This window comes from Corythoichthys intestinalis, chromosome 11 (assembly GCF_030265065.1).
Source record: "Corythoichthys intestinalis isolate RoL2023-P3 chromosome 11, ASM3026506v1, whole genome shotgun sequence".
In the NCBI taxonomy this organism is placed as follows: domain Eukaryota; kingdom Metazoa; phylum Chordata; class Actinopteri; order Syngnathiformes; family Syngnathidae; genus Corythoichthys; species Corythoichthys intestinalis.
The window spans coordinates 18,086,878-18,112,687 of NC_080405.1; the positions used below are offsets into that span (position 1 = coordinate 18,086,878).

The following is a 25,810-nucleotide window of genomic DNA, read 5'->3' on the forward strand; positions in this document are numbered from 1 at the left end:
CTTCATGTTTGAAGCCTGAAATGTGGCGAAAGGTTGCAAGATTCAAGGGGGCCGAATACTTTTGCAAGGCACTGTATATATTTTATGGACATTTTATTCTGTATCAACTTTTTCCAGATTTTTGTAGAAAATAAAAATTCCAAGTAAAATGATTTTATGAGATGAAACAACAGTAGTCTTATCAGCACTTTTTTAATGGGACTTGCTTCCTTTTATTTTTCTTGTTACACTATAACTTGATTCCTGAAAGTCATACACATTTTGTGCAATGTCTTCAAATATAAAACAATTTCATGTGGTCTTATAATTACAAATTTCTTGCCCATAGTATGTTTTCCATGTGGCCCTCATCTTTCTTTGGAGCATCAGAATGAGATATTACAAAGACTGATAGTTTGACAAAGTGCTCATAGCGATGAGACGATTCTTTCACCAAGAAATGAGTGGCAGCCACCATTTTGTTTGTAAGCTCCACAGTGTACTCATTCCGAGACAGGAAATGTTTATTGTTGTGTGCATTGTCCAGCAAGATAAATGTGGATGGACATCAAAAGGCTGTTGACAATGTGGTCTCTCACGTTTTTTTTTTTTTTTTTTTTTTTTTAAATCACACATCAGTCATCTCATCTTCCATGTCGTCACCCTCTGTTTCACCTTCTGCTTCTGCTTCATCATCCTCTTCCTCCTCTGAAGTCATGTTTGGATCGTCGGTCTGGGAGGTGCACTTGATACACGAGCAGATGAACATGTAGTTCTCTCTGAAGGCAAAACACAGCACCAACTGGTCTTCAAACACTGTAAAGGCATACTAAATTTGAAAACATGCATATTGTTTGGAATGATAGGAGTGGATGATAATCACTGTACATCCTGAAACAATGTTATTTTTATTAAACCACTTAAAAGTACCGAAAAAACTTTTGGATAGTGATCACTGTTAATCACATGAGAAGAATGTGAATACCTACAGGATGCACTGTCTCATAACACCTCATGAAAGAAGGTGCGAATGAGTGGGGGAAAAGCTGCAAGAAGCAACACTTTTAATTGGACTCGAGCACTGTTGAGCAATTCAAAAGGAAGCAACACGTCGATCAATTAACTAAAAGGTAAGCTCGGCGCTACCACCCGAGACCACCAACATGTCGGCCTCGAGACCAACCGTTTTGGCTGTCAGGTTTCTTATTGATCCACGCGGCCTTTTGGTGCATTCAAAAAGGAGGGATTTGGACTCTCTTACCTTAGAATTTTGTGTCTGCTGTGACGACTTCTGTCCCGTTGACAACAGTCCAAGTAACTGATGCAGATCTCCTGAAAACCACATTAACTATTGCAGAATTTCAACAACAACAACAACAACAAAAACAAATATTCTGGGCAGCTAATTTAGTGGAAATGCACTGGAAAGCTTAATTTTTATATTCTGTAATTTTCTTAATAAAAAAGGGCATACAAAAGTTTGAGGGCTCGGGAAAAAAGGTTTTACTGTGTCTACAAAATGTTAGCAGCAGACAGGATGAAGCCAAACAAATGAAGCATATAAACATGACACCCCAATAATGCTTATTAGCAGTCAAGTTTTTTTTTTCTCGACAAAAATATTCTGAATATTGAAATTGCATGTTTGACCCTTAACACCCTTCCCATACGTCATCTGACCTGGCCTGCCTCAATGTCGCTGAGGGCACTGAGGTGAAGCAGGAAGTTGTTGTCAGGAAAGGAAGCCTCTGCATTGGGCACGCAGCTATGATTGCCTGGAGAACAAAAGAAAAAAATGTGTGTATTTGCATAGAGAAACGTAAAAGTCACGTTAACTTACATGAACTTTGAAGCACAAAGAGGCCTGATCCTTCGACATTTAGAAAGTCTCCCGTTTCTGAACAGTAAGCACAGAAAAATAAAGGATCAGCAATAGAGGACAAACAGACCAACACTTTGCTTCAATTCTATTCAAGTACCCAATCAATGTCTATTAAAGCTACATTCATTTGCATGCTTATATTATTGTTTCCTATGAAAATGCCGCTTCCGATTTAAATTGTTGCCTTTCTCCTTTTGCCTTAAAACACAAGCAAATGACAGCGTCTCTATGCAAAACTAGTTTTGATATATGTACGTACATATATATATATATATATATATATTTTTTTTTTTTAATCTTGTGAGATTTGCTTTATTTCTTTAGATACCTAAAAGTCAGGCTGGCTTGCCACGCTGGGAAAAAAAGGGAGAATGGGCTGTCTGCTTCCACAATGTGTCTGCAGCCAAAAAAGAGCGCATCACCTCGTTCAATATCTTTGTACAGCTGGTCGATAAAGGAGTCCAACTGCGCTCTCTGCTGGGAGGGAAGCTCCACTGCGTCGCAGGCGTGAACCCACTGACTGAGAGAGCTGAAGGGACACAGAAAAAAAGAACAATTACCTCATCTCAGGGGTCGAGGTCGAATGTGGTCTTGAAAGCAAATACAAAGTGAATAAAGACCATTCTGACCTTGTGCCTATGCCTTGTCCGTTAGTTCCAACAAGAGCGAAGAGAGAACGGAAGCCCTCAGGAAGGAACCACTGCAACACACACTTCAATCATTGACTGTATACAGCTTTAGTACTAAAAAGACATTTGAATTGTGGCGGCCAAATATCTGCCCAGAGTCAAGGGGATATTCATTTTAAAATGTATTTTTCAGAGTATATTTCCATATGCAGATATTGGAACACCGCTACAAGTCAACTTGGCAAAAAACAATGGAGATAAAAAAAAGAAGCAAATGTAAATATTTTTCTGTTATACAGTACAATGATCCCTCGTTTTTCACGATTAATGGAACCCCCCCCTGACCCCCCCCCAACACCCTGCGTGAAAATAAAAAATCTACAAAGTGGAGGCGGTCCTGATTAACATTAAAAGATAATTTTTTAAAAAATATATACATTTTTTGTCTTCAATGTGTTTATTCCGATTTCACAGCATGGGAAAGAGATACATATACAGTGAAGGCCAAAAGTATTGACACCCCTGCAATTCTGTCAGATAATGCTCAATTTCTCCCAGAAAATCATTGCAATTACAAATGCTTTGGTATAGTAATATGTTCATTTATTTTGCTTGCAATGAAAAAACACAAAAGAGAATAATTTTTTTTTTTTAAATCATTATCATTTTACACAAAACTCCAAAAATGGGCAAGACGAAAGTATTGGCACACTAATACTTGTTAGCACAACCTTTAGACAAAATAACTGCAAACAACCGCTTTCGGTATCCAATAATGAGATTCTTCCAATGCTCTGCTGGAATTTTAAACCATTCTTCTTTGGCCAACTTCTCCAGGTCTCTGAGATTTGAAGGGTCCTTCTCCAAACTGCCATTTTCAGATCTCTCCACAGGTGTTCTATGGGATTCAGGACTGGACTCATTGCTGGCCACTTTAGAAGTCTCCAGTGCTTTCTCTCAAACCATTTTCTACACAGCTTTCTCACACCGGGCCCTACATTATGCTGCAAAATTTGTTGGTAGTCTTCAGACTTTATAATGCCATGCACACGGTCAAGCAGTCCAGTGCCAGAGGCAGAAACCCCAAAACATCAGGGAACCTCCGCCACGTTTGACTGCGGGGACAGTGTTCTTTTCTTTGAAGGTCTCCTTTTTTTTCCTGTAAACTCAAAGGTGTAGGTTTGTTCTCAACATTGGTAGGGACAATAGAACAGCATAACCTGCATGTACACTTTTTGCTCGAGATGGGACATTAATAAAACCAAACAGATTGGGTGAACGGAGGTCCGGGTTACATTTCTCCCGAATATGAACCTAATTAATTGATATGCTGAATCAGGGGTGCTCATTACATTGATCACGATCGACCAGGCAATCGCAACGCTAGTGCGGGTAGCTAGCGGCATCCAAAAACTTTTATTTTTTTTAATACATACATAGTTAATTTTGATTATGTTGTGTGTACGTTGTGTTGTGTGAGCAACATATGAGGTTATGCAACAACCGTCTTTCTCTAAGCAGCTTCTTGCTTACGTTTTTCTGGTTCTATAGTCTCCAGCAGAGTTCACTACATTTCTCACAGTTTGATTAGCGTTAATAGTAGAAAACACAAACAGAAGGACACTTCTATGCAGCTCCCTGCTCGAGTTTTGCAGGTAAGCAAGTTCACACAGTTTAATGTTATGCTAACTCTGATGCAGGTCGGAGTTTCAGTAGCAAAATTAGTGGTGTGTTTCTCCACAACATTGACGTCATTTTAAATTACTTACAGTGGCTGCTGCTGGCCAAAAAAACTAATATCCCTCGTCTTCAAAGGGGGCGGAGGAGGCGGCATGTTGTCTACATGTATTTCTGTCAGGGCTGTGTGAGTGTGAGCATGCCTGTGTGTGTCGGAGATGGGTCAAGTCATCAGCCAATCAAAAATGCGTTTGAAGGGGTGGGGGGAAATGGATCGGCGCATTCAGCAAGTGAAAAGGGGTAAATGTAAGTTTGAACATGATAAAATAATTCACTTAATAATGGTAGGGTTATTTCTATCCTTACAACAAATGGGAAGACAATCTAAATTATCTCTACAACTGAACTCATTACATAATGCCTACAAGGTTGCTTAAACGTTGGTGGGGACAATTTGAGCATCCTGAAAGGTTGGTAGTGTTATGGCCCTACTGTCCCTATGCAAACTTACGTCCTTGTGTAAATTCTATGTTGATGCTTTTTCCCAAAAAGCTCTACTTTTGTCTCATCTGACCAGATAACATTCTTCCAAACGTTTTTGGCTTTCTCAAGGAAGTTTTGGCAAACTCCAGCCTGGCTTTTTTATGTCTCTGAGTCAGAAGTGGGGTCTTCCTAGTGGAAGTGGAGTCCCTTTTCATTCAAACGCCTCAGGATAGTACAGCTTGACATTGTTGTACCCTCGGACTGCAGGACAGCTTGAATTTGTCTGGATGTTATTCGAGGCTCTTTATCAACCATCCGCACAATCTTTGTTGAAATCTCTCCTCAATTTTTCTTTTCCGTCCACATCTAGGGAGGTTAGCCACAGAGCCATGGGCTTTACACTTATTTATGACACTGCACACGGTAGACACAGGAACATTCAGGTCTTTGGAGATGGACTTGTCATTGACATTGGCCTTGACATTGCCTATGCTTCCTCACAATTTTGCTTCTCACGTCCTCAGACAGTTCTTTGGTCTTCTTTCCATGCTCAATGTGGTACACACAAGGACACAGGACAAAGGTTGAGTCAACTTTAATCCATTTTAACTGGCTGCAAGTGTGAGTTATTGCCACCACCTGTTACGTGCCACACGTAAGTAACAGATAAGTAACAGGTGCTGTTAATTACACAGATTAGAGAAGCATCACATGATTTTTCAAAGGGTGCCAAAACTTTTGTCCAGCCCCCCAGTGATGATGATGAAAAAACACCTGTGCACCTCAATGAAAATGATGAACACAACACAATGCACAGGTGTCAAAGGAGCGTTATACAGCACCTCAAAAATCCGCAAATAACTTAAACTGCACATTTCGAAGTGCAACTTGGCAAAGAATCTCTGTAGTGCCCTGAATGGCCTCACTTTTTGATTTCTCATGTACGTATATATTTATGGTTTCGGTTTAATGTGCAGTTAACCATACTGGTGGTTGGGGCTTTTAGTCTCCAAACTGAGATTGGCCTTGAGTGCTAATGCAAGTGACAATGTTTATGCTCACCCGACTCAAATGATCATAATAAAGCGCTTCTTTGAAAAGATCCTGTAGCACCACAAGCTGACCCTAAAAAGAAACATTTTCATGATCTTCAAAACTATTGGTTTGTAATTGCTAAGACATTTGTGCAATTTATTTTTTCTCCAGCAGAAGAATATTTACCCTGAACTTGTCACCCAGGAGCTTGTGAGCTAGTTCTTCTTCCTCATTGGCCGTGCGGCTACAGAAGTGCGAGAAGAGCTTCTGCCAATGAGCTTTGTCTTTGGCCTAAACAGTAAAATAACGCAGAAACCTTTGGTGTCAAGAAATTTTAGTGGCAAGCCAATTCAGAGCAAAAACTGGTTGTAGTCTTAATGATTCACCATCATCTCTTTCACAGGTACAAAGGGTGAAAGTGAATAGCGGGAAACACCCCACTCTTCCTGCTGTTATATGGATGAATAAATCATCGCTATTCTATATTGTATGTTGGTAACGCCAATTTCATTTAATTAACTTCCCATTGGCTGCAGTATTACTGTGTGGAAGAGCTCAGAAGCCCCAGTGTGCTAGCTACAAAAGGGCATAAATGCTGTACTAAATTGAACTTCTCTGATGTTGTCATTTTGCATAAAATTCAGCTTACTTGTTTAACAGTCGCGACCATTCTGCCCATAAGCATAATACTTGAAGTCTCTGGAGGATAGTGCATGCTCCTGTGGAAAACACAATGTTAATTGCAAGATAAGCAAAACGGTCTTTAAATTATGATTAGGAAACATCAAATTCACCTCCAGGCGTCTTTGAGCTTATTGACAGGGTGGTCAGGATCTTCATGGGACGGCCCGAGACACAGCGCTCGGTGGTACTGATCCGCAGCAGCTTGGCGACACTCAGCGCTGCAGTACATCACCTGATGGGGGCAGGAGGGACGGGGGGTATATCATAAAATTTATATTTAAACACTTATCAAAATAATTTTAATTTTTTTTAATGATACTCTATCTGTTTAACAACATACATATTCCCATGCATGGGATTGATCTGCGTTGTTAAGGGTCACTTAGACAAAATTGACAAAAGTACAGTAGTACTTTGCCACCATCTTGTGGATAAGTACAACTTTCTAGTTGAGTGCATATTAGAGGAGTTCCAAAAAATCAATTATTACATGCATCGCGATTCGACACGTAACGATTCGATTACGATTCATAAAGGTTCAAAAACGATGATTTTCACTCATACCATTATGACAGCCGCTCGTTGCCGAACAAAATTCAAGACACGTCTGCCGCCCAGACACCGTTAACAGACGCACGCACAACGTTATGATGGATGCTCCCAGTTACTGGGAGAGAGATTTACTCCTTTTTAAAAGACAGGAAAATAAATTTGTGTATGACACATGCAGGCACAGAATGTGCGCAAGTTCTTTTTTAAAGGGAGAAGGGAAGAGAGATAGTTCGTTGCTCCTTGTCTTTCCTACTGACTAGCAGCAGTTTTAAGGCATTTCAATTGAAAAATGTCCTGAGTGTGTTGCTAAGACCTGTGTGCGTCTATAAGAGGTGAGTACACGAACACTCTTGCACTGTTTAGCAGTTATTGTTGTTGTTTTTGGGACGTTAACACTAGAACTACTAGGGGTTTTGGTGCTTCCTAAAACTACCAATGGTGTCCCATTTTGGGACACCCTGGGATCCGCCCCCAAGCCGAGCCCATCTCATTTCTACCCCTCGGCCCACCCCTTGGCTCTTCAAACGAAGCAATAAGGGGTAGGGGTAAGGAGTAGGGCTTGAAACATCAGCCCTAAGAATTGGGACACCTCTTTACACTCGCGTACGTCATAAGTCCGTTCGAACAGTTGTTACGTAACCAAAAGCGACGATAAAAAGTGCACTAAGTGCACTTGTGCGTTTAGCAAAACTGAAAAACAAAACAAACATTACAAATGAAGAAACACAATGAACAAGCATTACAATAAGTGGTGTCGATTTTTTATTTAGTACACCCTTAAATAGTGCACTTTTTATCGTGATTAATCTTTTTTAACTATCACTTTTCTGACTGAAGAAAACACATTGAGAGTAGATAATACTGGTCATCAGCTGTTAGAGTATTATTTGGATGTATCAAGCTTGTTTCATTGAATTTAACCAAGAGTGGTATTTACTAGTTTTGCATATTTTTTCCCAGCCATTTCATGTGAGGTGTTTTTCTTGTTACCACTGTTGCTTGGTGTGCTTAGTTGTAGTATTTTTAAATATCTATGAATATAAATGTATATCCACAGTAAATTGTTAACTGATCTTTTCAAAAATGTTTTTTTTAACATGTAGAGGGTATTCAAACAAATACATCCGAATGAATTAGAATTATTAAAATACTGTTATCAAAATATTCTCAGAAGTTTAACAGTTTAGTGTCAAGTAAGAAATAAGTGTCTGATAGTCAGGCTACTTTAGCTGAAGAGGGGGTTGGGGCGAAACAGGCTCAGTCAGGCTACTTTAGCTGAGGAGGGGGATGGGCAAAACAGGCTCAGTCAGGCTACTTTACCTGAGGGGGGGTTAGGCGAAACCTTGCTGAGTGAGGCTGCTTTCTCTTTCGCTACTACTACTAGTCAGGCTACTTTCAGACACTTATTTCTTACTTGCATACTGTAGGTTGATAAATTTGTAAGTACATTTTTGTATGTCTTAGTCAATCCAAAAAAAAGGTTCCTTCAATCAAAGTATATATTTTCAATAGAAAATAAAAGTCACTTGAATGAAAGCAAACTGTGTTTGAATGCAAAAGTTGCCTGTTTCTGAACCAAGAGTGGTATTTACTAGTTTTGCATATTTTTTTCCAGCCATTTCATGTGAGGTGTTTTTCTTGTTACCACTGTTGCTTGGTGTGCTTTTTTGTAGTATTTCTGAATATCTGTATATCAATGTATATCCACAGTAAATTGTTAACTGATCTTTTCAAAATTGTTTTTTAACATGTAGAGGGTATTCAAACAAATACATCCGAATAAATTAGAAGTATTAAAATACTGTCAAAATATCCTCAGAAGTTTAGCAGTTTATTGTCAAGTAAAAAGTGTCTGAGAGTAGCCTGACGCCCAACCCCCTTCCACAGCTAATGGCTGGTTGCAAGTAAAGAAACAGCAGCCTGACTTGTTCAAACACATTTTGCTTTTATTCAAGTGACTTTTTTTTCTGGATTGAAAATATATATTTTGATTGAAAGAACATATGCAAGACTAGTAAATACCACTCTTGGTTCAGAAACAAACTATCATTCAGGTTTCATACAATGGGGTAAATATTACATTGAATTTGAAACCAAACTAAATTAAACTGAACTAGTGCTCCACATCTATGTGCATGTGTTGTGGACCTTTCCGTTTGTTACAAGTGTTTGTTTTGTTTGCTTTGCTTAAATTCAATGAAACAAGCTTGATACATCCAAATAATACTCTAACAGCTGATGATCAGTATTATCTACTCTCAATGTGTTTTCTTCAGTCAGAAACGTAATAGTTAAAAAAGATTAATCACGATAAAAAGTGCACTATTTAGGGGTGTAATAAATAAAAAATCGACACCACTTATTGTAATGCTTGTTCATTGTGTTTCTTCATTTGTAATGTTTGTTTTGTTTTTCAGTTTTGCTAAACGCACAAGTGCACTTAGTGTACTTCTTATCGTCGCTTTTGGTTACGTAACAACTGGCCGAACGGACTTATGATGTACGAGAGTGTAAAGAGGTGTTCCAATTCTTAGGGCTGATGTTTCAAGCCCTACACCTTACCCCTACTCCTTACCCCTACCCCTTATTGCTTCGTTTGAAGGGCCAAGGGGTGGGCCGAGGGGTGGGCCAAGGGGTGGGCCAAGGGGTGGAAATGAGATGGGCTTGAAAGAGGAACTCCTTATAAGGCTGTCCCAAAATGGGACACCCTTGGGGATGATCCTAGGTTACACCCATGGTAGTTCTAGTGTTAATAGTTACCGCCGAGCGATAAGCTAATTAGCCAATTCCCTAAAGTGTATTTCATATGCAAACGTGTAAAACCATGATTAAGCACAGCAGTAACACTACAAAGATGCGAAATAGTACAGAAATCTGTTGTTGCGGGGGAGAGAGAGGGAGAGAAGTGCGCGCGCTGCAATGAGTGTGTGCGTGGCGGTGTGAAGAGCAGTTGTGATTTCCACCTGTAACACTGTGAGAACAAAGTATATTGGTTAAAAGAAGTCTTTTTTTTTTTAAGAGACTTTGTTTGTGTCCAGAAAATGTGGAAGTCATTCCACCAGTGTAAATTTTATTGTATTGTTGAGAGAAATAAGTACTCCCTTTAAAATGGTTAATGTTTTTGCACTTTCTTGTAAAAAAATAAATAAATAAATAAAAAGGCAGCTTAAGGGCAGCTTTTTGTTGTATGGGCATGTTTCCATCTTTCCTGTTAAATCGTAAGGATATTTTAAATAAATAATGGACATAAATTTGTTTGGCTACTTTAGTAATCAGTACTGTACAATGTATCGATAATCGCGATAACCACAAAAATCGCAATAACCGCGATCTTCGTCGATACCGCGATCATCGTTCAAAAATCGAATCAGAGCACCCTGAATCGTAATCGAATCGAATCATGGGGTGCCTAAGATGGCACACCCCTAGTGCATATACCTTTCCAGAAAATGTGGGTGAAATTCCAAATTTTCACAACTTAGAAGCAGGTGTTTCACTACAGTGACATCATGAGCACACCTACCTGGCACTGTGGGCAGACTGTGTGGAGTTGCGCTTGGACAGGACAGAGTTCCGGATAAGGAAGGCTGAGCGCTGGATTGCCTGCGAGTCGCCGGGCATTTTCTTCCGCAGTCTCTAGAGCCCGTAAGCAGTACTCGCATGCTGTTGAAAAACGCAATTAAAAAGTCCATAATGTGACATCAAGTTCATTACACCCTCGTATAATTAGTCTCACCTTTATATTTATACAAGGCATTCCACAGGAATTGTGCACAGACAAGTGGGCGCTCAATAAAAATGACTTCTCCCTTCTTGATTCTTCTTTTAGCAAACAGACCTTTCCCCTTAAACACAAACCGATATGAATCAAAATGGACAACTCTTATAACCGTTATAGAACTAAGCCTGTCGCGATATGCAATAATTCCATTTATTGCACAGTAAATAAAAATGAAGGCGGTAATTTTCCCACTGCAATTTATCGCCTCACGTGCGTGTGCGCGCGCGTGCAGCAGACGTGCTGTTAAAAGTTTGGCTTCCTTGTTACCAACTACGCAATGTGCTGCGACGAGGACTCAGGGCCCAAATACACCAGACACATCTTCGTAACAGGTTCCGTCTGGGTCTGGCAAAAAATAGTGCCGGAGCCAATCCGTTCCCATTATATCCTATTGTTCAACGTATACCGGCCGCGTCAGTGCTCCAGATTGACTGCGGACCATCACCGCTGTGCCAGAGCCAGCCTGATGGTTTAGGCTATTTACTATTTTTGCAGCATCTGTCAAAATGGGCGGAGCCGGGCCTAGAATCAACAGCCCAGTTGCTTATTCATGGTTTAAACACCAGCGAACATGGACGAAGAACGATCCATCATGGAGGTGGAAAGTCACAAAGTGATTTATGATGCGGCATATCATTATTATAAGGACAACATTAAAAATTAAGCTGGATGGTGTCCTAGTATGAGTATTTTTCTGGCAATGATATCAAACACACGACGTGCTGACAACTTTTTTATTAACACACGGTGTTAACAACACTTCCTCAACCTGTGGCTCTCAGCAGGCTGTGCCAGTCTTTCTCACTGCCGCTTCACATGAAAAAAACTACATCACCATTGCGTGCGCTTCAAGGTGCCTTGGAAAACATCCAATCAGAATATTATACATGGAACGACATAGCAGAAGCTATGAGGGCAAAAGTTTTCGTTTACCTAAATGTTTAAGTTATTAAGTGCAATTTTATTTTTTTCTTAAAAAAGACATTTTATTTATTCTGTGTTTCTGTGTGGTAGTAATATTGTTGTCTTTTACTGAAAAGAGGCATGGTCTATTGTTTTTTTAGTTGTGATTCCTTAAAAGGTATTTTTGAATTTAAAAGTGATCATTTATTGCGTTTAAATGGTTGCACTTGATCTATTAATATATACTGTATTCTCACTGTTATTGTAAATTGGTTGGATTTTTTTTTTTTTTGGGGGGGGGGGGGGGCGCAATAATGTCGTATATCGCAATAATTTATTAGATAAATTATCACCCACTAAAATTTGTTATCGCGACAGGCCTAAATAGAACCATAAAATTCCTGTCAGAAAATCAGCACACTTATTGTAATTATTTTTATTGTAAAGAAAGAAACACTGAAAGAAAATAAAAGAAATAAATAAATGGAATGTCGTTGCAGTATTTCTAGTGTCAATATGGAATTTATGAGTCACAACTTTGTCGGGAGTCAAATACCGACCACTGTAATTAAATCAATATTTGTATACATTTTCTTATTAGATTTTCTGATTATAGTCTTTGCATTTAACCAGTTGGATGTTAATGACAAATTTTACCTTTACGTCAGAAATAATCAAGCACGTTTTGGAACCAAATGCATGTACGTAAACACTTATGCAGCATTGGATGAATGGACGCTCCTTTTTGCTCTCTCTCTCTCTCTCTCTCTCTCTCTCTCTCTCGGTACTTGACAAAATTCCGTCATAAAAGTCCCTAAAGCTAAACATAGCCAATAACTAACCTTGACGTTGTCGATAAATCTCACTTCCACACCCAAGGCAACTTTGCCGGGATCCATGCAAAACGAAAACATGTCAGCTGCGGAGGCCGCCATCTTGGCAAGGAACTACAACAACCTGGACATAGACATTATGTATACAAGGCGAGATGTCTATATGCGGCGTCAGCGGCGTAAGTAACATCGGCTATCTTGCGTCAGGCGACTTCACTTGCGAGCTCCACGAGAGGGGCTCCATCGCAGTTGATCGAATATCTCGCAGAATTCTTAACAGGTTCACAAATTGTTTGGTTTATAAGAAGCCGTATTAACGTGGATACGATTCAGGTTGGAGTTGGAGAAAATGTTAAAAAGTTCTTAAGTAGGTTGTAAAACTACTGCATCCCTGAAGTTTATGAGTACAAAACAATCAATTGTCTGTAATTCTGTTTATCGAATGGAACCGACGGAAAAGGCCGGTGTATCGATGCCGGCAAGTAACGACACCCTTACCTATTGACTCACAATACGCTAAGTACATCTGGCTTTATATGATATCTATAATCTTTTGATACTTGCGTGCAGAAACTCTGCTGCCCTCTAAAGACCACATAGTGAACTGTAGCGTTTAGACACACAAAAGGCTAAAAAGGTAAAACAATATACAGTATTTATAATAATCATAAAAACAATAGGGTCGTTGATTTTTATATACAAGTTAGATTTATCTTACTGATAATTATTATGATAAACAATAATAAAAACAATAACATAAATACCAAAAATGAATTTCTAATAGTAATGACAATATTCAAGTGCATTAAGTACATTTATTTAGCATTTAAAATCAAGCGATTTGCACCAAGTGTTTTATTGTATACAAATAGTTAAATATAACAATTTCATGGCACTTATTTAGAACAATATAAAATTGTTTTAAAATTGTGCAAACGTTAGCTATGCACACTGTACAACACAATGAGGAAAAGACAGTTTGTTTCACATTATTGGTCTCCAGACATTGTTATTCACATTACTGATGTTAAAATACTTGGTGCGTGTTACATATTAGCAGATTAACAAGTCAAAAATATTTTTTAAATGTAATTATTATATTAATTCTTGAAGTGCTTCCCACAGTTAAAAACCCTGAAATATTCCTAAAAAAGTGCAAAAAATAAAAACATAAATTCAAATAGTAAAAATGATATTATACACCCAGTCATGGACAACCTGGCAAATACTTGAAATAAATGAACAATTATTGAGGGATACCTGTCCTTCAGTGTTATTTGACACATTTATGGTCATGTAAAGATACAATTAAACACATTTAAGCATCCAAGTTATCAAAATGTGCACTACCTTCTATAGGAGCTGACAGAATACAGTAGGCAATGTGATTAAACCTACGCATGCAGTTTACTAAAATATGAGTACAGAAATCCTGTTTTACAATATTAAAATATTGCTTGGATGAATATCAACTGACTGAAAAAGTTAAAGCATTCTAGTTGTGTTCAAGACCGTCACAAAATTATGACAAGTGCTTTGCTTGTACATAAGTGGCAATTCTATAAAATTATATTACAAATATTCATTAAAGTGTGTAATTTATATTAATTTTTATTGACTACTAAATCATTTTAAAATATGATCTACTAGTATAAAAAAAATATTGTAAATACATAATTGTTATTGTTTGTATTTTAAAATATATGAAAAAGAATTGAAAATACTATACAGTATTTGGCAATGTAAGTTTAAGTATTTTTACTGCACTCTTGTGGCAGATATCGTTATTGCATGTACTACATATGAGCCTTCCTGTTTTTTTAGTGGCCTATTTATTAACAACATAACATCTATCCATTCTCTGGACTACATCTCCTCACTAAGGCCGTGGGTAAACTTGCGCCTTTTCCAACTGACAATGGGCAGGAGGCAGGGTACACCCTGAATTGAGTTTACGAAATACATACTGTATGTTTTCAATAAAATGCACGTGATTATACTTCTCTACATGATGAGCTGCTATAAGATTCTATGTTAACGCTCCACGTAGCTCGTGTTTGTTTCCTCACGTCATCCGTCATAAACCCTTGTTGTAGGTCACCACCTTGCAATCTGTTGCCATGGCAATTTCGGGCTCCAGGCGAGACACCTCAATCTGTGAAGAGGTTGGAAAAAATCAAACACAGAGAGTTGCTCGAAGGTGACATTCTAATTAGAAGTGAGGAAACAAAAAAAAAGGCACCTGGCCTGAGAGTGTGCTTGACAGGGGGCTGTACATTTGATTTGGATGTTGAAGCCCCGTGACCTTAAATCATTAATGTGGTCATAATGTACCTCTGACATCTGCGGAAATAGGCTGATGGCCACAGGCAGCGACAGGCCGAATGTAAGCAGACACACAGCACTGTGGATGGGCAGCATCAGTTTGCGGTTCTTCTGCAGGAAACGCAACCTGCAAAATACAAGAAGATGTATATTTATAAAGAAAAAAATAAAAAGAGAAAATATGAGTGAGCCTGTGTGTGCACATCAATCCCTCAGAAGCCTGCAGTTATTTTGGGATCTGCAGAATTGTGAGTTTCATCTTCTTGTCGAAACCACCTCAAGGTGCAATTATTCAACTTGCTCTATTATTCATTAGCACAGCTCATTGCAGTGCTGAAGATTCAACTCAAGTAAGCATGGATAAAATTAGATGATAAAAATCTGTGATATTGTCTATTATGAAGTATTTCTTCATTCGTCGATTAATGGATGGAATGTTGATTCAACACCATAATTTCCAATGTGCATAGAAATATAAGTTCACTGATGCTAGGTGTTATAGATTTTAAACTTCAATTTTAAAGTTACATGTAATTAAATGAATGTGTTCCCTTCAAAATGGCTCTTAATGCCTTTTAATGCTGGAACGGTTTTACTGTGTCATGGAGTTTGAAATACTTTCGTTTCAGATGTTTATATCGTGGTGTTTATTTAAAAGTGTAGCTTGACAGAAAAGGATTTATGGAGAAGGACAGAAAAAAAAACATGGGGAATAGAGATACAGAAACATGAACCTGACCTGACTATAAGTAGCATTACAAAGTTGTCGAAGCTTAATTATTGGGGCTGTGAGGAAGGGATACAATACCTAACCGATGGAATAGGAAGATGGAGGACAGGAATAATAGGGTAAGTGCACTGGCAGTGCTATGGAAACCTTCACTAATCAGCTGTGAAGATTGAAAAGTTGACTTATTATTATTCGGTCTCTTTGTTTGTCCAAGCACAAGCAGCTATATCCTAATATTTGTCTAATATTGCATTTCTGAGTGTAACCATCCTTAAATGCATGTTGTTTGCTCTGTGGCAGTGGCGTGCACAGATAATTTGGGGGGCAGGTGCTCAGAGGGGGGGAAAAAAAGCACCTTTTGCAGCATACATACTGCCAGCCCGGGTGCCTTGTTTGAACAATTTGAATTCATAAAAGAAAAAACATTACAGATGTATTACATAATTAGATATTTAAATAAAATAAAATACAAACAGTGCAAATGAGAATTATTCCGGCTTTAAAGGAGCAATCTCCTTGGTGCCATGTTTTGAAGATCCCTATAGTCTCACTTTGGTTTATCTCGACATTATGACCAACAATATGAATAAGACTGCTTGGTGACATTACAACATGACACACACACTACACGACTAATTTCATGTTTGGCATTTAGCAAATAAATGTTACTTCACTTCCTTCAAGTGAGTTTCAACTTGTATACTGTAGTGTCCGTAACTACGTGCAGCCCCTTTAAGAGACGCATTACGGACTCCTCCACTTCCTTACCCTCAGCAAGGGGTATTACACTATCTTTTTTGTGTGTGTCTATTTTGATTCTTACCAGTTTTTGTTATACAGCAACATTCTCCTGAAGTAGCTAGCTAATAGTACTAGCATTAAACATGCAAACACATGTATACACATGACTAAGTATTGAGCTATAATATATAGTTTTATTTATCAACAGTGGTTGCATGCTGGCCGCTACATCTATTAATTGATTTACGGCGAGCGGCTAGCCTACCTTGGTTAACAGGTGGGACTGGGCAGTCAGCTAATTTAGAGAGTTGCACAGAGACAAAGGCTACTCACGAGAAAAAAAGTTAAACAACTGTGTTTGAGAAAAACCCACACACAAACACTCGAGATTTGACTCATTATGCGTTACCTCTGCGTAGAAGCTGCAGGCGGAGGCATGGATGGTAGCTATTGTACGTGAAGCTCCTGATGCAATTAATGTGCCACCTTTGTAAATTTGTGTTCGCGCTGCGCGTTCACGTTGACAAATGATGGACGGCATGCACCTCACAGGAGGGCGTGTGTTTGCGCGTTCGGAGGATAGAGGGCGCTCTCACAGTGATTCTGGCTGCGGCGCTTAGGAGGGCATGTGCATTGCTAACAGAATCATCACAACGATCATGACTTAATAACCTTGATAAGGGTACTTGCTCGGTTAAGAGGGCAAGGGCCAGTGCCTGAGCACCACCTGGTGTCTATGTATGTGTGCACGCCACTGCCGTGTGGTGTACGGAAATTAAATGCAGACAACAGAGGAGAGAACAGGCCCCACACCAACAACTCATGAGGGAACCCATACCATCTGTGGGGCAATCAGTTGAAGGGATACTATCGAAGCCTCAGGACCAGGGCGGTCCCCCAGTCACAGTGAGACGCCACAACTAACCTCTAAGAATTGGGCATATGACCTGAACAGGCCAACACAGCCAATTGCAGGGCACACTTTTAACAGTACTGTCTTTAACAAAAAGAATAGCTTGACAATGAAACATACAGCATATGATTTCTTTTGTGTATTTTAAAAAGAAAAACGATATAAATTGTGAGCATAGCGCAGCGCAGCTGTCAAACAGTAAAAGCTGCTGTTCCAGATTTTCGGGTTTGAGCATTTTCTCGGTTGGCCTCAGGCTGCTGCTCCCAGTGAGCATGTCATTAAAACACACCTTGTTAGGTTCTGACATGTTTGGATGGCCATATGTAGGTTTTAATGGCCATATGCTTGGTTCTTTTCGGGATTACATTAAATATGTTGTTGATTTGGAGTAAAATTAGACAAGCCTGTCATTTTATTTAAATATATATTTTCTAAATATAGAATCATAATTATATTTAATTTTCATTTAAAAATTCAAATGGGAATTTTGTGCTGCATATGTATTTGTATTTGTATTTTTCTAATTTTGAAATGTCACTTTTTGATCAATAGCATTTTATTTAAGTGCGTCGCCTCACATATAAGATGAACGGTTTAAATATAGGCTCCAGCCTTCCTGTGTGAAGTTTGCATGTTTTCCCTATGCCTGCTTGAGTGTTCTCAGAGTTCTCCCATTTCCTCCCGCACCCTACAAACATGACCATAGTGTGAATGTGAGTATGAAGGTTTGTCTCTTTGTCCTCAATGTTTGGCTGGCAATCAGTTGAAGGTGCACTCTACCTTCTGCCCATCGAGAGTTGAGATGAGCCCCCTCCTTTGACACTTGTGAGGATGAACAGTTTGGAAAATGAATTGGATTGAATGATTTTATTAATTTTGACAAAATGTTGTATCATTATTTATCAACTCACAAACTTTTTAAAAAGTGCAAAACACATTTTGTTTAGTCAGATTTTTTTTTTATCATGCCCTATTTAAAAGTGTTATTTACTGGTAAAATAAATTAGGACAAAAAATGTAATATCACTTTATTTGGTTTAACCTTTTACAAAATTGTATTCATTAAAAAAAAAAAATTATTTATACCTTTTTCCTGAAAATTAAGTATTTGCATTTTGACAACTGCAATGACTTTGTATCATGAGCATTCTTTCATCATAATTGCATATGAATTCTGGATTAATGATCATCTATTTCTATTCTAATCTGAAAATTTACAAATGATGCAATTTCCATGCTTGATAGTGAGGAGTGATTGTTCCATTTTCAACTTAAGTAACTAAACATGCAGATAAAGGTCTCAGTCAAGTCAATGTGACGTGCATGTGTACTTACCTCTCCAGGTACGACATGATGATGGGGGGTAGCACAAAGATGGGCATGGGGAGGACCACACGTGTGAACGCCGTTTCTGCAATGGCCTGCGGGATGACAGCATTGTGCACACGCTTCGTTTCAGAGCCACATCTAATTCTCTCCATCAGAAGAGCAGATGGCGGGCGAGTGACGTGAGCGGGAAATAATTCATTTCCTCGGCAGCCTTTAAAACTGTCACTCACGTGTGTGGCAGCGATTTTGGAGGAGCCCACCACGTTGCCATCAGGGTCCAGCACGTCGATGCCTTCGGACAGCTCGTTATGTCTCATTAAAGCTACGTTGCAAATGTTTGCACTGGCTGAGCATGAAGATTGAAAAAGGTCATTATATCAATAAGGGAAGTGTTGAATTTAGAAGTGTGCAGCTTATAATAGAGGCTGGCTTAGCAGGTACTGTGCAGAGAAAAACACACAAAATTACCCGTGACTGATGCTAATTATGGCCTTTAAAAACGTACCAACTGCTGGAAACGGGACAAATCTCTGTATTATCATTCTGGTGGCAGGACTCAGCTTATTGGCCTTCTGAATAAGCACATTTAGTCCCACCTACGACACATTATAAAATACTTTCAATACATACGAAGGTCCAAATTGTACACATACCGAGCATAAATTAATTTTCAGTGAGCCCCTGCATAATCACGGTTCTACATTCGTAAAGTCACTAGTTCGCTGATGCGTTTTGGTAATGTAGCCTTGGTAGAACTTCAAATGGGCCAAAATGAACACATTTCTCTAATAGAAATATTTCTTTTGCTCTATTCAGTAGCACTTTTTGCTAAGCACCCTTATGATGAAGTGAAGGGTGGAGATTCGTTTAGTGTGGCCATAGCGTTTTTAAATACAAACAAAAATTGGATGATTGCTTTTTTAAAAACATTAAAATATATGCAAAATAAGATAACTACAACAGATTTGAACTGGACTTGTGGACAACACTCTTGGTGACAAATCAGATCCTATTAAGACAGAGTCATTTTACTGTGTTCCGTAAAAAAAAGTTTGCACAATAATCCTCAAAGATGTCGTTTTGGAAAAAACAAACACAAAAGTTTCTAGAAAAAATGTGAATGGGTAATAGCAAACCACAAATATGTGGAGGCTTACTGCACAGCATTTTTAATGGTCTCTAAAGGCCAAATGTGAAGTAAGGTTGGCCAACCATGTTTTTGAATAATATCAATGGCTAAACAATTATAAGCATATTTTCGTTATTTTTTTAACGCAACCCTTCCAGATTCTTTGTTTAACCCATAGCAACGCCCTTGACAACGAAAATGCTTTTCTTCGACAATCTTCGGAAATCTTCGGAATTGACGTCACACAGAGAACTGCGAGGGAAGTCCGCCATACACACAGTATTGTTGCATTGCTTCTCGGTAAGATGCCATGGCGGTGTGGCGATGTATTGTTCTCAATCGAAACAAAAGTTGTACGAGTGGCCGAAGGATAGCAGGGCACGTAAATGGACATCTTTTGTTCGCACTAAGCGAATGAATCTCACGTCATCATCGAGTAGTGTTTCTCTGCTGCAAACACTTCGAAGATGCCTGCTTCCTCAACCGGTCTGCTTATGATCAAGGATTTGCCAAAAAGTAAGTGTGATTTTTGGATAGATGACTGATGACTTTGTCAAAGCAGAGCTGCCAACTGTTGTGTAAGGAACAGTAGAAGCTAGCGACGTTAGCCGAAGGCTAACTCGTGGCAATCCCCGATCATAGTTGTTGTTGCGTTCGCTTGGTTAAGCGTGTTTAAATTGTGCGTCATCTACGATCTTGTCCGAAAGGGTTAATCCACTGTCAATCGGGAAAGGGGTGTGGATGTGCATATAAGCGGGTCGGCGTCACGGTAATTCACAGTCACCTTGCCGTAAGAGACACACACCGCCGGTGAGTTTGTACACATTTATTTTCTATTTGTATTATGTATTTCCACCTTCATGCTTCAAGCATTGCATTGCTTTTGGACGATTCGGCGTTTCTTTCACGGTGATCGCATGATAGCCTTCTAGTTTGTGTTTTACGAGAGGTGACAGCTGACAGCTGACAACTAGCGTGTTGGTTTAGCGTAGACATTGAGTCAATCTAGCAGCGAATCAGAGAGCGGCGCAGGTCACGCAGTTAATCATGGGAAATGTAATCTCGGGACAACACTGAAGTGGTGCTTTGTAATTTGTTCGCTTGTGTGAAAAAACTACATTTCCTCACGCCATTAGACGCCACTTCTACAGGCTCTATCGCTCCGCACAGCCTGCCGAGAGCCCCAAGCTGTGTCTGTACTGTTAGCTCCATGTGTTGATAAAGAAACAAAGTCGTCAGCACGTAGTGTGTTCGATGTCAACAAAAAGCTCATAACAAGACACTATGCACGATCCGTTTAAGAGACGCTGGGACTGGAGAGCTGTGAGTAGTAGGAGGCGAGGGGGTGAGATGAGCGAGAAGCAAAACTTTGCGGTCGAATGTGGCAGCAGTCCGCTATTATTTTGTTTTCTTATTGTTGCCACAATAAAGTGGAGAAAGCCATCAACGACTCATCTCCTTTCCTCCCAACGTTTTTATATGATTATTTTATATGCACGAGGGCTGCCGTATCTGCCAAAATGAACACGAAGTCAGATTTTTTTTTTTTAACTATGTCATCAGATAGACAAAAACATGAAATTATGTGCAAATGCCTGCATCTTCAAATCATGAAAATAATAACAGCATATATCTTACCAATCTTGTATTCTCGATGTGTCTTGTCTCCATTCCATGTCAGGTAGTCTAGGCGCACTGTTTGCATCCTGATTAGCGTCTGGCTAATACATGCTAGGTCCAACATAAAATTCCAATCTCCTCTTCTTCCTCCAACTCTTCAAAAACTTGGATCTCCTCCCTTGCGCTCGATCTATCGCTTATATTGCTGTTTGTATCATTGTTTGAAGGGCTTTGTATGGCGGCCGTATGGAGCGCTGCCATCGCTGTTCTCGGTGTGACGTATCACTTCCGGGTTCGTCCACTTTCAGGCTCGAACTTCGGAAACGCGATTATTTTGTCAATTATACAACATCTAAATTATTTTTTCATGCTTTATTTGTTGGACAATGTTTAATCACTTTAATTGTGACCCTATTTGGCATGTTATGAAATTACTTCACATTTTTCTTTAAATTCAGTTGTGTGAATGGTGGTTTTAAGCCTACGTACTAAAGTGACTCACAGCAATGGAAACAGCACTGGTCACAGCGCCAAAATAGCCTTGCAGAAATCTTGATGTTGGCGTTGGCTAAAAACAATAAAACCGAGAGAAAAAAAAACAAAATAAAACAAAACATGGATTTATTTCTTTTTTTCTAAAAGTACCATGAGTAGACATTTGGGAGTTGTGCATACCTTTGTGGCATTGCGGTTGGCATAGTTGACACAAGCATTGTGACTCTGATTCAGCCACTGCAAGGAAAGAAGTATCGCGATTAAATATTAATTATTCATTCATTCATTTTCCATGCCGCTTATTCCTCACGAGGGTCGCGGAGGTGCTGGAGCCTATCCCAGCTAACTTCGGGCAGTAGGCAGTGGACACCCTGAATTGGTTGCCAGCCAATCGCAGGGCACAAGGAGACACACAACCATTCACGCACACGCACACACTCACACCTACGGACAATTTAGAGTGTTCAATCAGCCTACCATGCATGTTTTTGGGATGTGGGAGGAACACACTCACACCTACGGACAATTTAGAGTGTTCAATCAGCCTACCATGCATGTTTTTGGGATGTGGGAGGAAACCGGAGTTTCCGGAGGAAACCCACGCAAGCACGGGGAGAACATCCAAACTCCACACAGGAAGGCCGAAGCCCGGGATTGAACCCTTGATCTCAGAACTGTGAGGCAGATGTGCTAACCACTCAGCCACCGTGCCGCCTAAATATTAATTAGATTTTTAAAAAATAAAATAAAATTAATTTAAAAAAAAAAAAAAAAGCATGCCAGAGAGACAATATAATAGTCACCAAAAACCAAATACGAGAAAACTGAGGCCGAAAATCAAACCTAATTATAATTTATAATATTCTTTTAAAAAAATATTTATACAAATAACACAATTAAGCTAATTAAGCTTAATGTAATTTATTTATTTTTGGGGGGATGAATCCTTAATGCTTAGAATTATAAAAATATTTATTTGATTATATTTACCTGACACTGACATTTCAACAATGCACAACAAAAAATTAGATTAAATACAAAATACAATGTGTATCTTGACCTACTGTACTGTTACTAATAATGAACATGACCTACATAAAAGCCGACTCTACTTCTTGACTAAGTGGTAAAAGCAGTTTTTTCCCTAATAAATAGCAGGTTCACTGCTTGATCACACTGAGGTCAGTTCCTCCTCTCGTCGAGAACATGAGCTGTAGCACTGTATTTCACTGGGAAGGCTGCTTCTTTACTCCTACATCCAAGTCGTGCTCTTTAAAACGTGGTTCAAAAGACGTTGCAACAAAATACACAGGCTCTGAATAGACCTCAGTGAAACGTGTGCTGACTCCAATAGGGTAGTTTTCATTGTTTTTACTCTCACCTTATTTGCTTAAAATACAATGAATGAGAGTTGCCATTAGAGATGTATCGGGGGTTCTTATCTATTTAGTTAGCTACTAAAAGGGGCCAAGAAGAAAGAAGATCTACTTGTGGAAAGGGAATCCGCAGAGAGATCGTAATTTCAGCAGTACTACATGCACCCAAAACTGTCTTGTGAGAGAATGTTATATGTGCTGTTCCACGGTAAGTATGAATAGTTGCGCCAAGCCAACGGACATTGACCGGACATATTGTTACTAGTAGCAAGAGAAGTGCACACTCCAGAGCTATTTGTTAGCGCCACCACAACTTTGTTATTTATTTATTATGAAGTTATTTCGATGATGCGCAAAATCGAAAACATCATTTTTAGTTTAATTTCAGTTGAAGATTTTTCAGTTCATCTCTACTCACAGGTATACTGTATATCTATCCATCTGTCTGCCTTCTTTCTTTTTTTCCAGTTCTGTGACAAATGAACAATGTTAGTACTGTTTACGCTGTTATAGTGGTATGAAAAAGTATCTGAACCTTTTGGTATTTCTTACATCTCTGCATAAAATCACCATCAATTGTGATTTGATCTTTGTCAAAATCACACAGATGAAAAAACTGTCTGCTTTAACTAAAACCACCCAAACATTTATAGGTTTTCATATTTTAATGAGGATAGTATGCAAACAATGACAGAAGGGCGAAAAATAAGTAAGTGAACAATCACATTTAATATTTTGTGGCCCCCCTTTTGGCAGCAATAACTTCAACCAGACGCTCCCTGTAGCTGCAGATCAGTCTGGCACATTCATCAGGACTAATCTTGGCCCATTCTTCTCAACAAAACTGCTGTAGTTAGTTCAGTCAGATTCTTCGGACGTCTGGTATGAATCGCTATCTTTAGGTCATGCCACATCATTTCACTGGGGTTCAAGTCTGGAGTTTGATTTGGCCACTCCAGAACGTGTATTTTGTTATTCTGAAACCATTCTGAAGTTGATTCATTTCTGTGTTTTGGATCATTGTCTTGTTGCAGTATCCATCCTGTTTTTAGCTTCAACTGTCTGACAGGCAGCCTCAGGTTTTCCTGCAAAACATCCTGATAAACTTTTGAGTTCGTTCTTCTATTAATTATTGCTTGTTGTCCTGGCCCTGAGGTAGCAAAACAGCCCCAAATCATGATGCTCCCTCCACCATGCTTCACGGAGTTCATGATGTGTTGATGTTGGTGAGCTGTTCCATTTTTCCTCCATGCATGACGTTGTGTGTGACACCCAAACAAATCAACTTTGGTTTCATCGGCCCACAAAATATTTTGCCAAAACTTCTATTGAGTGTCCAAGTGCCTTTTTGTGAACATTAAACAAGCAACAATGTTTTTTTAGACGGCAGTGGCTTCCTCGGTTGAGTCCTCCCATGAACACCATTCTTGGCCATAGTTTTATATATAGTTGATGTGTGCAGAGAGATATTGGACTGTGCTAGTGATTTCTGTAAATCTTTAGCAGACACTCTAGGGCAGGGGTCCCCAAACTACAGCCCACATTTGGTCCGGCCCCCTGAACAAGTTATTTATTTATTTTTAATTTATTTCCTGGATTTTTTCTGTGAAGAACCCAGAGAGGGTTATTTGGTTATTATCTATTTACTTAATAGTGTTATTATTATATTATATTATATTATATTATATTATATTATATTATATTTAGGGCTGTCAAAATTATCGCGTTAACATGCGGTAATTAATTTTTTTAATTAATCACGTTAAAATATTTGACGCAATTAACGCACATGCCCCGCTCAGACAGTATTCTGCCCTTTGGTAAGTTTTACAGCAAGGTTTTTATTGCTGTCTAACAGCGAACTCTTGTGGTCGCTTTGCGACATGGTTTATTGCTTTCTTGCCAGTTCAATATGGCTGCACGACGTCTCGGGCTGACGCCTACGTTGTAATGTTGTGCTCATATGATCCTTGGACAAGATTTGTCCGTAAGTATGGTTGTTGTAAAGAATGTACATATTATGTTAGTAAGCGAAATGTTACATTTTTTGTATGAGACGCTTTTTGTTTATGTTTAGTGAACCTGTATAGCGTGCTAAGCTAACGTTGTTGCTAATGCAATGCTTGTGTACTTTTTTTTTGTAGTTTCACTACGGTCTGAAGAGGACAGTGGTTTGAGGCCATTTTATTAATAAATCAGACGAAAAAGGAAGAAGTCTGATTATTAAGGCGTCTTTCACTAGCTGTCTAGCTTTGGAAAAAGTAGACGCTTCGGAGTGAGGACAGCATAGACAGATTTAAATGACAGTAGAGTGAAATGCCCACTACAGTCCTTATGTACCGTATGTCGAATGTATATATCTATCTTGTGTCTTATCTTTCCATTCCAATAAATTATTTTACAGAATATATATATATATAATTTACAGAAAAATATGGCATATTTTATAGATGGTTTGAATTGCGATTAATTGCGATTAATTACGATTAATTAATTTTAAAGCTGTAATTAACTCGATTAAAATTTTTAATCGTCTGACAGCCCTAATTATATTATATTATATTATTATATACTATATATATATTATATTTACATAAATCTTTACATTTAGGCACTCCTGCAATCGTCACACTTTTTCTGTTACAAACTGACCCGGCCCCTCATCAGTGAAGGGAAAAGTTATGTGGCCCTCACGGGGAAAAGTTTGGGGACCC

The 25,810-nt window shown here is 38.9% G+C and overlaps 2 protein-coding genes across 4 annotated transcripts in view; both read right to left on the reverse strand.

The window, feature by feature from the left end:
* smyd5 (SMYD family member 5) lies at window positions 1-12,562 on the reverse strand. The gene is made up of 13 exons (XM_057850760.1): window positions 12,448-12,562; window positions 10,658-10,766; window positions 10,445-10,584; window positions 6,480-6,601; window positions 6,335-6,404; window positions 5,872-5,976; window positions 5,713-5,775; window positions 2,491-2,561; window positions 2,284-2,390; window positions 1,820-1,876; window positions 1,660-1,754; window positions 1,241-1,311; window positions 1-758 (listed from the first exon to the last, which is right to left on the reverse strand). The coding sequence occupies exons 1-13, from the start codon at window positions 12,538-12,540 to the stop codon at window positions 608-610; spliced, it is 1,254 nt and encodes a 417-aa protein (XP_057706743.1). The 5' UTR covers window positions 12,541-12,562; the 3' UTR covers window positions 1-607.
* sfxn5b (sideroflexin 5b) overlaps window positions 12,542-25,810 on the reverse strand; it is a 22,116-nt gene continuing 8,847 nt past the window's right edge. Inside the window, exons 8-14 of one of the 3 annotated variants that reach the window (XM_057850762.1) lie at window positions 21,901-21,957; window positions 21,728-21,793; window positions 18,982-19,072; window positions 18,707-18,822; window positions 18,483-18,568; window positions 14,773-14,890; window positions 12,542-14,593 (exon numbers count right to left, since the gene is read on the reverse strand). In XM_057850762.1, coding sequence (XP_057706745.1) covers window positions 14,516-14,593; window positions 14,773-14,890; window positions 18,483-18,568; window positions 18,707-18,822; window positions 18,982-19,072; window positions 21,728-21,793; window positions 21,901-21,957 — 612 coding nt within the window. In that variant the 3' untranslated portion in view covers window positions 12,542-14,515. Of the gene's footprint in view, window positions 14,594-14,772; window positions 14,891-18,482; window positions 18,823-18,981; window positions 19,073-21,727; window positions 21,794-21,900; window positions 21,958-25,810 lie in introns of all 3 variants that reach the window. The other 2 variants (XM_057850761.1, XM_057850763.1) reach the window with 2 other exon arrangements.